This window comes from Pelodiscus sinensis, chromosome 17 (assembly GCF_049634645.1).
Source record: "Pelodiscus sinensis isolate JC-2024 chromosome 17, ASM4963464v1, whole genome shotgun sequence".
Lineage (NCBI taxonomy): Eukaryota > Metazoa > Chordata > Testudines > Trionychidae > Pelodiscus > Pelodiscus sinensis.
Genome location: NC_134727.1, coordinates 6,619,013 through 6,632,657, shown reverse-complemented (window position 1 = coordinate 6,632,657; position 13,645 = coordinate 6,619,013). Strand labels below are relative to the sequence as shown.

General features: G+C 40.4%; 1 protein-coding gene across 2 annotated transcripts in view; it reads left to right on the top strand.

Moving 5' to 3' along the window:
• The window catches only part of DOCK2 (dedicator of cytokinesis 2), a 497,337-nt gene that overhangs the window by 197,169 nt on the left and 286,523 nt on the right, over positions 1 to 13,645 (top strand). For both annotated transcript variants that reach the window (XM_075900153.1, XM_075900154.1), the window contains one exon: positions 1,680 to 1,775. In XM_075900153.1, the coding sequence (XP_075756268.1) occupies positions 1,680 to 1,775 (96 nt within the window). The remainder of the gene's footprint in view (positions 1 to 1,679; positions 1,776 to 13,645) is intronic.

Genomic DNA, 13,645 nt, shown 5'->3' with positions numbered 1-13,645 from the left:
TGTGAGTTTACAAAAGTATAAAAAGCCAAAAACTATATATTTAGTTAGTATGAAGGGACTAATAACCCTGCGGAATCAGAGAAATTTACATCAGAATCACATTCCTCTAAACTTTATGATGAAAAGTTGAATTGTTTGGAAAGGGAAGATTATTTAAGTTTTGGAAAACATTTGCTTGAGAACTTGCTTACTTGTATTCTATGTTGATTTCTATTCTATGTTGATTTCTATTCTATTACAAGGTTACAAATACTATACAAATAGGTTTCATGATAAAAAAAAATGCAGGCAGACTTATTAGCTGTTGCTAGGATTGGAAGTATATTTCAAAACCAAAACCATGAAAATATCACTTGAGAGTACCACGAATCCTCTTCCACTTGTAAAATTCCAGTGAGTACTGTGACAGATGCGAAGCTATGGAACACAGGATACAGTGTGAACCAAGAACCGCAGACTTACCGCTCTGTTAAATGAAAAATAGGTCTGGCTTGTGTGTGTGGGCACTTCTCAGGGTTACGTGAGTCTGAAAAATCTGCTTATGCGGTCTGCTGGAAGGTGAAAGAGTTAAGATTTTATCTGTGTGATCTGGGAGTTTCATTTCAAGCCCCTTCCTCCCCAAATCCCAAAGCATTCCTAGACAGAGGAGAACAAGTCTCTTGGTTAATTGGCTGAGTAAGCTTTGGGTGCATCTACACTGCACCGCGATTTAACTAGCATTATTTCAAAATAACAATGTGAGCATCTACACAGCAATTCCATTATTTTGAAATTAATTCGAAATAACAGACAGCTTATTTCGACTTCTATAAACCTCATTCTACGAGGAATAACGCCTATTCCAAAACAGCTATTTCAAAATAAGATGTGTGTAGACGCTTCTCTGCTGCTATTTTGATATAGTCCCTCACCAGGGCCATTCTAAGTTATTCTCCCCAGTACCTCCTGGGGGTTCTAAATCGAAACAGCATGTCTATAATAGGAAAGCCTCCCTCGGACTGATTTTGAGGCTTCCCTGCAGTGTAGCCATGCAATTTCGGAATAACTATTCCGGAATACCTTATTTAAAAATAGCTGTGCAGTGTAGATGTACCGGTAGTGAGGGATACATGCAGGAGCTTCCATGTGATATGGCATTTGCCAGAATAATGCTTATGTGCCTTATGAAAGATTACTGACCCTCTATGTGGTGCTCTGATTGCGAGAAGCAACCTGAAAACAAAAGTATTTTCCTTCTCTGCGTGATTACTCCTTAATTATGAAACTTTAAAAAAAAAGTTCTAGCAAACTTGGCTCTTAGCACTGGTAGCTTGCTGTGTCACAGTTTGGTCTATTTCCTGGACGTATGTTCTCTGTTGCTAGGATGTTATTATGGTCTGATAACCAACTATATTGACCAGAACTAAGGGGAGAGTAGGGAGAGGTGTGAGCAAGAGAACAACGATCATACTCTGCTTGCCTGAAATAAATATTCCTATTGAAATGGGTGGGATTGCGCATGTGAGCAGGGCAAGCAAGACTAGTCTCTTCCCTCACTCAAGGATGGTGCCATTCAACTACTGAAAGTGGCTTTAAATCTCAAGCTCCAGAGGTCCCAGGTTCTGTTCCGCCTGCTGGTGGTTACATCAGTTGTTTACTAATCGAGCTCAAATCAATATTGGTTCCTTGTTATTTTACAGGTGTCCACTTATCACCACATTCAGGAGCTAATGGTCCAGCTACTCCGCACGGTGAACAGGACTGTGATTTCAATGGGACGAGATGACTCCTTGATAGTGAGTAGTATTTTTAATGATTTTTTTAAAACTCCTTCAGCATGCCTGACAGATGAGTGTTCATGCAAACTCTTTTGATTCCATTGTTTCTACCAATGCTGTAGCTGCAAGTTTCCTTCTTTGTGGTATTTTGGCAAATGGCTTTTCCGGTTTCAAATACAGGAGCTAAATCATATTCACTCTGTAGGTGCGTCTATATTGGACTCTTACCTCAAAATAGCTTATTTTGAAATTGGGAGCTTTGTACATGGTGCCAAATTTCAAAATAAAGCACTATTCCAACAAGTCCATTAACCCTTGTGGAATGGGGGGTTACAGGCATGCTGGAATAGTGCATCTATTATTTTGAAATATAGTTCAAAATAATGGGCAGGTTTAAAGACACAGACTAGCTATTTTGGGATACTTCAGGTATCCCGAAATAGTGCTGCTGTCTTAAAAGACAAAGTGAGCACAACCCTGAATATTGCCAGCTGGATTTGGGCCTTAGCCACTGTTCTATTTTAATCCTTTTCGTGTTGAAGTGAGTTTACTAAATACCTGTGTTTTAAGGGGACAATCTGACTCCCAGAAAACAGTTTCTGTTCATTTATTTTTAAGTGAAAGTACCCACTGCATAACTTAATCTACAACCCCATTTCTTCTGACATCGGAAAGAAGGCTCAGAAATGACTTGGTTACAGTATATAAAGACTTTCAGTGGACAGAAACACTGGGTACTAAAGGGATCTTTAATCTGGAGAAAGGCTAAGAAGACCCAGTGGCTGGAAATTGAACCCAGGCAAATTCAAAGCAGGAACGAGTCACAGCTCTTCACCAGTGAGGGTGATTCATTATAGATGCTAATTACCAAGAGAAGTGGTGGATTCTTTGTCTCTTGCTGGCTTCACATGGAGACTTTCTAGATGATAGTCTTCAGGCCTGGCCTCCGCTAACAGGAAATGTTGAATCAAGGTTTGCAACTCCAGCTACTTTAATTGCTCGAGTTGACAGAGATGGAACATGCCACTTCTGCAATTTATGCACTTGAAAAACTAGAGCTAGCAAAAGCAACCAGGGTTCACAATGTAGGGATCACGGCCACTGTTTCTTTGGGCTGGTAGATCAGAACTGCGGGGCTTCTCAGTGGGGCTAAACAATTTCTGAACGTTCTGGATACTATCACTTACAGTGTAAGTGATTTACACAAGTATGCAGTGTGGTGTTCTGCAGAATGCATCGCCGGGGCAGGGAACCTTTTTTGGGTCAGGGGCCACTGACCCACCGAAAAATCAGTCGGAGGCTGCACCGCACACAAGTGAGAAAGAGAAAGACACTCCCCACACCAAAGCCTAGGGTGGCCTAGGCTAGTAGATTTTGTGTGCTCCAGCCTTGTGGTGGTAGGGAGGTGGGGGAGACACATGCACCACCACAGGCTCCCCAGTGCTGGGGAGGGGCCCTGAGCCTCGAGGGCCAGATCCAGGCAAGCCAGGGGCTGCATCTGGCCCCCGGGCCTGAGGACAGTGGCATAGTGATGGAGGGGGGAGGGGAGCAGTTGCCCCTAGGCGCCATACTAGGGGGGTGCCAGTTTAGCTGCTGGGCTACTTGCTCCCTGCAGATAAGCCATCAAGGCAGGGCTGGAAGCGGGCACTTCGGCACAGTTTTGCTTTTGCTCCCCCCCCCCCCCCCCCGGGCACATAACACCACCGCTACGCCACTGCCTGAGGTTCCCCACCCCTGGCATAAATAATCTGAGACTGACTATATATGTTGCTGGGACCCTAGAACCATAGATAGGAATCTCTGGCATGGCTGCAGCTATTTTCAGTCACTGTTTTCTGTGGAGAAATTTAGTTTTGATGCTGGCCTGCAGCTGTCATGTGGGCAGGCCCAAGTTTCAAATGTAATTAAGGTTTCCTTCCTTGTGGGAAAATCAGGAAAAAGGAACCTCGAATAACTTAAGAAACTCTTTAAGCGGGGATAAAATCCATCATCTTTTCTAAATGATTACTGTTCTGTGTAGCATTGTGCTACAACTATGGTACTTGAAATGATGCCTGATGTAAACGGCTTTGACAGTTCCTTCTAGTAGTGGCAACTTAGCCTAAATCTGGCAAATCTAAACTAAAAAATGAATTAGAATTGCATTTGGCTCTCTCTCTCTGCTGCTTTGGGATTTCAAATATTTATCTTTTTTAAAAAGAGTTTGCTTACAGTGTGAAAGAACAGTACAAACAAGAGAAATGGCACAAGGGAAATAGTGAAAGTGACTCTCGCCAGTGCAGCCAATGCACAGAGTAAATAAATGGGAAAAGGCTTTTTCTTTTTCATGAGTCTCTTTCAATTAAACTCATAATTAACTCATACTTGTAAACAAAGCAGGTGATCATATTTCAAACAGAAGCCCGAGTAAGTCAATGGCATCCCTTTAGATTTTGACCACCACTAAAACTTTGGAGGAAAAAGAGATGAGTAGACAAGTTTACACAGTATATTAAAATGTGTAAATGAATGCAACAAAAACTTCTGATGAAAATAAATGCTTCCTTGTTTGAAATAGCTGCAATGCAAAGAAACTAACTGTAAAGCAAACCTTAAATTAATTGAAAGTGACTTTATTCACTTAAGGAATATTGCTCTGAACTTGGCCATTAAAAGTCAAAGAGAAAAAGGGGGACGGGTGAGAAAATTGAATTTAAAAAGCTTATTATTGGTATAACAAGTGTGTCACTAGTAGCATAAAATAAAGTTTACTTGCATTATATAGTGTCATTTCGATTTTGTTTTCACGGAGGAAAGTAATAGATGTGATAGACATTGTGCCAAAATGAGCAGAGTGATTGGGACCCTAATATTACTACCATAAAACTCCAATTGTCCGGCATCTAGTGGTCCAGCACTCCCGATAGTCCAGCACCAACTGGAACCCGGAAGTGCTCCAGCCAGCTGGACAATTGGAGCTGCTGTGAGTCCCATGCTTGCCCCCCACCGGAGTACCTCCCAATCCAATAATCCAGCACCACCTAGGCCCTAAAGGTGCCGAATTATCAGAAGTCTACTGTAGTATTATGGAACTAGGAATATACCACTTCAAGTGGCTAATTTTGCCCAGATCTTCCTATTCTCATGAGGAACTAAAGGAAAGTGAATTATCACAGCAAAAATAATTACTGGAACTATAAAAAAGTGTAAATATCTTCTAGTTCCATTGTCCTTGTGTTCAGAGAATGCAAATCCATTAAAAAAAAAAGCATGTAAAAAGCTTGTCAAAAAGTATTTGTAACAAGAAATTATTGCTACATGAAGAAATTCAGTGAGAGATTTTAAAAGGGAACATGTTTGTTTTTAAAGAAAATATTCAGTATCATCCATTAAAAGAAAAGATTTTGTTCTTTCATGCGTAGAACAACACTACCAATAATGCCCAAATGTTGTTTTGTGAAAGAGAAATAATTACTAAAGTCTAATGTTAAACAGTCTTTAACATCCAGATTTTTAGAAATATTTAAGCATTGCTGTGCTCAGCAGTGCAATACTTAGCTGATTTAGAAGTCTTAAGTTCCATCCATGTCAATGGGATTAAGAGCCTTAAATCCCTTTTGAATGACATTTTGGCTCCTAAATCAATGATGAATGCAACAACTCCTAATCAGCTTTTAAAAATCAGAGTCGACATTTTTCCTTAGCCGAAATTGTCAGTGAGAGTGAGAGCCTCAGTCAGGAGTGCAGGATTTTGTTTGGGAATGTGTTGATGTAATTTAAATGGAAAAATATTGTTAGGTTGAAATATTGTCGACCACTGTGTGAACCCAAATGTCACAGCACCAGGTTGGCATCTCTCCAGCAATAAAACATGGAACTAGAAATGTATCCAGTCCCCTTTTCCTCGCCATGTTCAAAGAAACTCAAAAAGCAAAACACAGAAAATGTGGAAAATGTAGATCCTAAAATTAACTTTGGTTTAGTTCTAGGATGGGTTCAACTTGATTAGGCGTGAATGGAGTTACAGCTGAGATGAATTTGTCCCTTTTGCTTTTAAGCTTTTAATAGGGCTGATAACAGGCTTGTAAGTGATTTCTTTTACTTGAAAAAATGAAATCTGCTTTCAAAGTGTCTTCAAAGATCAAATAGCCTACAGTAGAAATGCATGGACTATGATAGAAAGGTCTCCATTTAGATCAGACACAGACTTTTAAAAATGATTCCTGGCTGCTTTTGTAGTCTGGCAGCTGGAGAAAGGCAAGTCAGACATCACTTGCTACAGATTTTGCTTCCCCCCCCCCCTTGGAGGCTAATTGCTAGTGACAGACACACACTTTCTGGTCCACGTAATACTAGATATATATAGCGCCAGACACCATAATTAGGACTCTACCAAATTAATGGTTCACTTTGGTCAATTTCATGGCCACAGGGTCTTAAAATTGGCCAATTTAACAATTTCAGATGTTTACGCCTGAAATTTCAGGGTGTTGTAGCTGTGGGTGTCCAGATCTAAAAGGGGACTGGGGGGAAGAGGGTCCCAGAGCTGTTGCAGGGAGGTGGCCGGATTGCCATACTTATTTCTGTGCTGCCTTCAGAGCCCAGCTCGAAAGGCAGCAGCTGCAGAGTGTTGTGCAGCTAAAGGAGGTTCCTAGCAGTTGAGATAGGTCCAATCTCTCCACTAGTGCCCCAAATGGGGGCTCTTAGAATTGAGTCAGGGCCAGTGGTGCCCAGGGGCTCTGGACAATGTGGAAAATGGCCGCCTCAGCTCTGGCAAGAGCCATGTAGGGGAAGCCCCACCTCCAGCTGGGATTGTGTGTGTGTGTGGGGGGGGGCATTGAAACCCTGTGTTCAGATGTCTTAATCCCCAACTGCAGCCCTGGGAGTGGGTGGCAGAAGCCTGGAGCTTAGGCAGGAGCTGTGAGGAGGCCAAACTCTGGAGGGTGGAAGCCCCCAGCCCAGGTTCCTGAGTTGGGGATGGGGAGCAGAAGCTCTGAGCTTGGGCACCCTGAGCCCCAGCTAGGAACAGCCCCATGTCTGGGGAGGGGCAAAGGGTGGAAGCCTGGAGTTCCGGCAGGAGTTGTAATGGGCAAAATCCCCTAGGAGGAGGGGGAAGGGCAACCCCCAAATCAGATCCCTGAGCCTGGGCAAGACCTGGAGGCAGTGAAAGCCTTGAGCCCAGGAAGGAGCCCTGGGCAGGGTGGGGGCCAGAAGCTCTGACCCAAGGAAGGAGCCATGTGGAGGGGGTATCCCTGAGCTAGAGCCCAGGTGCCCCCAAACCCAGCTAGAGATGCAGGGAGCAGGATAGGCAGCCAGCAGCCCTGACCTTGGCTGCACAGAACCTGGTCAGAAGCTACTGGGGAGGAAGGGGACAAGGGAAGGGCAGCAGCAGCCCTGGAGCTCAGGCATCTGGAGCTGGGCAGGAGCTGTGGGAAGTGAGCTCCAAGCCCCTCCTAGAGCCTGGGAAGCCCCCAGCCCCGGCAGGAACTGCAAGGTGGGGGGAGCAGCAGCTTGGAGCACTGCTTTGGTGCTGCCTTTGGAAATGGGTCAGTCCTGTCCATCCCCAGCCTGGCTGATTTCGGGGAGGTTAGATTTCACGGAGCAGGGCCTGTTTCACCATCCACGACGTGTCCCATTCCTGAAAATACAGACTGGAACCATTTTTGAAAGTTTCTTTTAATTTTGTGTCTGAGCTTTAAATAATGTTAGCTGGAAAACTGGAGAGACATAAAAGAGCAAATGAAACCAGAAGATGAAAACCTACCCGGAGATCTGACACATTCCATTCACTACATCTTTTCATGAAAATATTCACAGATGATGTTAATAATACACCTTGTGCGCCCCATGAAATCTAACTCTGAGAAAAGCAGGCATTAACTCTGTTTGACTCATCAGACTGACATCATTATGATACCAGCAAACAAAAGCAGTAGGCTGGTAGCCATGGACACAATAGACAGACAAAAATAAACCCATGTAAATGTTATTGTGCTAAGAACAAACCTGCAAACAAACAACTGCTAAATATGAAAAACAGTGCTTTGGTCTTCTCATTGTTGCAACATATCAATTTGCAAACAAATGTTTTATAGAGTAGCTTAATTTTATGTGTTTCTTAACACTAGACCAGTAGTTCTCAACCTTTCCAGGCTACTACTAAATCTCTTCCAGAAGTCTGATTTGTAAACTTAACTTAAACTTCACTTCACTTAAAAACTACTTGCAAATGGCATTGTGCTTACCAAAGCTTTTTATTTTGTTTTGTGTTTTGTTTTAAACTGGCAAGTCTGGAACGAAATTCTTTCTTTGAAAAACATTCTTCCGATTTACCTGTGTGCACAGGGCATTTTTGTCTTCAAATGTTGCTGTACATGTGCTAGCTTCATTCTGTTATTTAATACAGTTACTCCCCAAAGGAAACACAAAGCTTGAGATGAATTGTTATTTGTAAATGTGACTCCAAAAGCAATATATTTGTTGCAGAACTGGTTTTGTTTTCAGTCATTTTCAGTTTCTTAAAATTATTACTGTGGCTGCTGCCTCCATCTCCTCCTTTAAAAAAAAATCTCTTCATTTGTACATTGCAACCACATACGCACCATGGCAACTTCAACCTCATTTGCATGTTTGCATGCATAAGAAAATGACATAGAGCACATCTAACACAATGCAGATACACATAGAGCACTTTAAACAACTCACTGTATGCAATTTTAATTTGTATTGACTAACCTAGTGCTTTTCAGGTAGCCTGATGTAAAAATAGGCAAATATCTAGATGAGTTGATGTACTCCTGGGAGAACTTCTGCATCCCCCCAGGAAAATGTGTACCCCTAATTGAGAACCACTGCTCTAGACTACTCCCACTCTTTGTTTCCATCCTTGCAGCTAAAATTTTTTAAGCTATAGCTTTTATTTTAATCTGTTGCATTTATTTTTCATTGTCCCTTGTACATGCTCTGGCTGTTAGTCTCTCTGCTAATATTTGCACATGGGTAATAATACAGTAGGCTCCACCTTTGTAAAATACTTGAAGACCAATTACATGAATGGTAAGTGTCAAAAATATCGTCTTGCACAATGTGATCCTGTATTGCATGCTCCCATATTATGTTTCGCACAGGGCACCTAGTTCATTGAGTGCACAGAATGGACCTGCTTTGGAGGTGGATTGGAACTGTGTCATGAAATAGTCTGTTGTCTTTGGGACTCCCGCTTAATTAGATGTAGAAGTTAGAAGGTCTGTAGTGACACAGAGCAGAGGATGCAGGAAGGGAAAAGATGGTCTCATGGTGAAGGCAGTTGAACTCCACTCTAAATACTTGGATTCTAGCCTGTTTCTGCCACTGTGTTCTGATCTGATGCTGAGCCAATCTCTTACACTAAACTTTGCACAGGTGATCACTTGTGCATTTAATTAAGGGCCACATCATAATGCATACACATGAGGGGCCTGAATTAAGGTTGAATGAGAATTGCAATTCTCACATTTCCTTGAGAGCTTGATTTTGTAACATTTTAGTCCTTAACTTTAGCTTTCTTATGGTTTGGCACTCTCTATACAGCACTTATTTTGAAATAAATTGCTATTTTAGTGTCTTCCTTAATCCTAGTGCAATGAGGTTTACAGGAAGCCGGAATAAGAAGCCCATTATTTTGAATGTATTTCGAAATAACGTGTGTACTTCTAAGATGTGCAGAACACTTTTCTGGGATAATGGACGTTATCCTGAAATACTGCTGCTATGTAGACGTACCCAAGAAGAGCTCTGTATCACCTCCAAAGGTGGTTTCTCACCAAGAGAAATTGGTCCAGTAAAAGATATCACAATGACTCTACCTAATCAGTATGGCTTTCTAGATGTGGGCATATTTTTGTTTGATGCTAGTCCACAGGAAAAAAAATAGTCGTAGTGGTTGAGACTGATTGATGCTGAGCAAAACACTAAACAAGACACTTTTCTTACCTGACCCCACACAAGACAATATTTTGTATTACACATGTTAATAGTTCACAAAAAGAAAGCTAAAGGCATTTGCAAAATGAAGGAGAGGGGAGGAAGAAAAATGTGTTTTACTTACAATCTTAAAACCCTTGGCAAAACTTTGTCCTGATACTATAACTCTGATGCACAGAATTCCCTTTAACTCTAGTGAAGAATTAGGAAGGTTTTTTAACTGAGTCTAGGGTTCTATAACTAAAGAGTTAAAACAATAACTATTATTATACAATATTAGTGGAAAGTGACTAAAAATTATATCTTAGTCAACTTACTAGCTCTCAGCGCATCTGAAAATCACATCTGTTTACTGACAGACAAATACTTACTCCTGCAGAGTTAATAGTCATATGTAAGAGTGAAGCTGGATTTTATTCTGTTATCCACAAAACTGTCAGCTAAATTTGACTTTCAAAACTTTTGGTATAGATGCAAAGAGCAGAAAACACAGCTGGGCTTACATATTTCTGATTAGTTTCAGAGAACAAGCCAGTTGAAAAAAAGTCTTTTAAGCTAGTCTATAAAATGAAAGAATTTGACATGAAGACAATTAACATGGAACTAAAATAATTTGGTTAGAGAGGATTAATAGGAAACCCCACTGTGTCAGTTTTTCGGAGTCACTTTTCTTTATAATTTTATATTAAATGTATCATTTAAGCTCTGTGTTGAATGAAAGGATTTTAAGACCATTCTTTACATTAATTTGCCATCAAAAGAGAGAAAACACAGTTGCAGAGTACTTGAAAAATATAAGGAAAATGATTTGTTTTATGATTTTATTTTATTTGAATATAAGTGATATTTAGATTTTAATATTACCCTTTTAATATTACTCATAAAGTACCAGATATAGTTAAAATAGGACATTCATGAAATGATAACCGTAATGCAAACATTAATATATTCAAAGCCAAGAATAATCTCATAAAATTCACGGTGGCTAGAATTCTACAGGGGTATAGAATTCCTACATCACATGGACATTTTTGGCAGAGATGAAAGGGTTAACATTGTAACTGTGTGGCACTTTTGGGGGGAAAGAAAAGAGGAGCATGACAGCTTTAGGCTAATGACGTTTCTTATTTTTCCTTGCCACACTGTCATTCCAAAAGTAGGGGAAGACCCTACCTTGATCATAAAACTAACTAATTGCATGTGTGAGGTCCACTCAAGCAATTGTGAGAAAAGGTTGGGTTAGGTGGATGTAACACTCTACTCACAGGAAGAAGATGGTGAAGGGAATTTGGTTTAACACTGTCAGTGCTGTTCCCCACTTTGTCACTTGGAGTTCAGAAGGTGGGAACCCACAAGAGACTTTAAAATACCCTGTCACTAAAGATTCCCTGAACTTGGGTGGTACGCTGCAACAACTCAAATGCGAAGTCCCATTCTGAAAACCTAGGTAGATGTACTTGGGAATTGCTTTCTGTAAGGTACTTTCAAACTCTTTAGCTCTCCTTTGGGAGAGAGTTTGAAAACAAACTGTAATTCCTAACAGCTGGCCTGGCATTTTTAGGGACATGGTCACAGAATCTCCTGCCTTCTAGGACCCAGAAATTGCAGTCTTCAAAAAGTGATTTTATTAACAACAACAACAACAACAATGACATACTTGGTCAGGCATTACTTGGTTGCTAAGTGTAATGGAGCAACTGAAAAAGGCAAGATGAAAATAGAGAATTGCTTCCCTGGGATTAAATTTAAAAGTTACAGTGTACAGAGAGATGGGATAGTATATGGGTTTAGCACAGAGGAGTTCAACAACCCCCCCAAAAAAGACAATAAACTGATCGCATCTAACTAGACATTCCCTGTTCAACTCACATACCTGTTGTTCTGCAGTTTAGTTCTTCCCAAGGCATGGGTATTGCTGGAAATTCCATGCCTTGTTCCTGGCTTACATCATCTCTCCCAGCTCAGCTCTGATCACACAAAGACTGCAGCAGAGAAGCCCTGATTTTCAGTTTAAAAAATCACACTCTACTGGCTCTCTGACAACACTTTTTAGAGAATCTCTAGGATCCACTGTCTCTGTATTTAAACCCTTACAGACAGTGTAGTTAATTGAACAGCTGGGATGTCCAGAAAAGGGTAGGGTCCTTCCTATTTATCACAGGTACTCTGCAAATGCTGCAGAAAATTATAATTTAAATACACAAGATGTTATGAGGAGTTGATCTTTGCTTGGGGACTCTGATGAAACATGCATATAGATGAGAAGTGGTTCGAAAAGTTTTATGATAAAGAAAAGTTGTGGTATTTACCATCTATGCTCTAAATCTTGACACAAAATGCAGACATCTTTCTGCTTGGAAATATATAATGGAATGCTGAAAATTTAAACGTGGGAAAATTTAGAAAGACCACACATTGCTGCCTACATTGACCTGGTTTAAGTAAACAAAATCAGGGTAGCTTTGAATAGCCCATGTAGATTTTAAATATCTCATATAGTTATTCTATTCTATTTTGTTTTTGTTTTTTTTTACTTTAAATAATAAAGACCTGATGACTACACATGATGAAACAGAGTATGTTTTATAGCAGGCCTACAGACTTCTGTTCTATCCCAAATAGAACATATAGGCAATAAAGATACATTGGCAGGAATGTTAATAAAAATAGTATACGAGCAGAGTCCCCTGTTCTTTCTCATGTTCCATTAATTCAGTGTTCTATCTGAACTGAACTGGTGAAGCCACCACTTTGATACAAAATCTGAGCACTACATACACCAGCATTGCAACTAATAATGTGACAGATTTCAATATTGTTTTTATGGCAAATTTCACTTTGAGACAATGTTCTTTAGACTCAGTGAGAGAGACAGAGTGTACCAAGGGTATGTCTACACTTGCTCCCTATCTCTAAATAGGGATGCAAAGGTAGTGTACCGAAATCGCTAATGAAATGCGGGATTTAAATATCCCATGCTTAATTAGTATAATCGCATAATAGCATGAACCTCATTGTATGAGGAGTAAGTTATTTCGAGAGAAGGGTTTTCTCTTGAAATAACGCTGCTACACGGGGCATTTTATTTCACAATAACGCTATTTCAAAATGGTGGCTGGACTCGATTATGCTAATTAAGCATGGGATATTTAAATCCCGCGCTTCATTAGCAATTTTGGTACACTACATTTGCATCCCTATCTTGAGATAGGGAGCAAGTGTAGACATACCCCAAGTCATCCTCTGTGTAACAGAGGAAATGACTTAATCAAGGCTGAGCATCCAACATCAGCTGAGGAGGTGCAGGTGTTCTAACCATGGTTTGGAAGAAGAGTTAGTACTTCTATTATTTCTCAGAAGGGTAGCCATGTTAGTCTGTAACTTTAAAAACAATGAGTATTCTTATGGCACCTTAGAGACTAACAAAAATATATAGAACCATGAGCTTTAATGGGTAAAACCCACTTCATCAGAAGAATTGGAGTGGAAATAACCAAAACCTAACATATATAACAGTGGAAGAAGTACCTGTCAATTGAAGGACTCATGTTAATGAGGGTAATTAGGTGGACTAGCTGTGTCCCATTCATAGATTTTCATGTGAAAATGAGGATGTTAAAGGTAGGAGAAATTGATTTTTTGTAATGCGCCTACCAGTTAATGTCTTTATTCAAGCCAAGGGTAACAGTGTCAAACTTATAGATTAATTCCAGTTCTTCAGACTCACTCTGTAATTGATTAGTGAAATTCCTTTGTAGAAGAAGGACTACTTTTAAATCCATGATTGAGTGACCATGCAGGTTCATATGTTCTCCTACCTCTATTACGTTTTCTATCCAAGAACTACAATTTATCATTTAAGCATCTAGTTATGTTTGTGGTCTATCCAGATTGAAACTCCCAGTTCTGAATGTCAAATGGTCATTATTGTTTCTTTGTCAAATAGC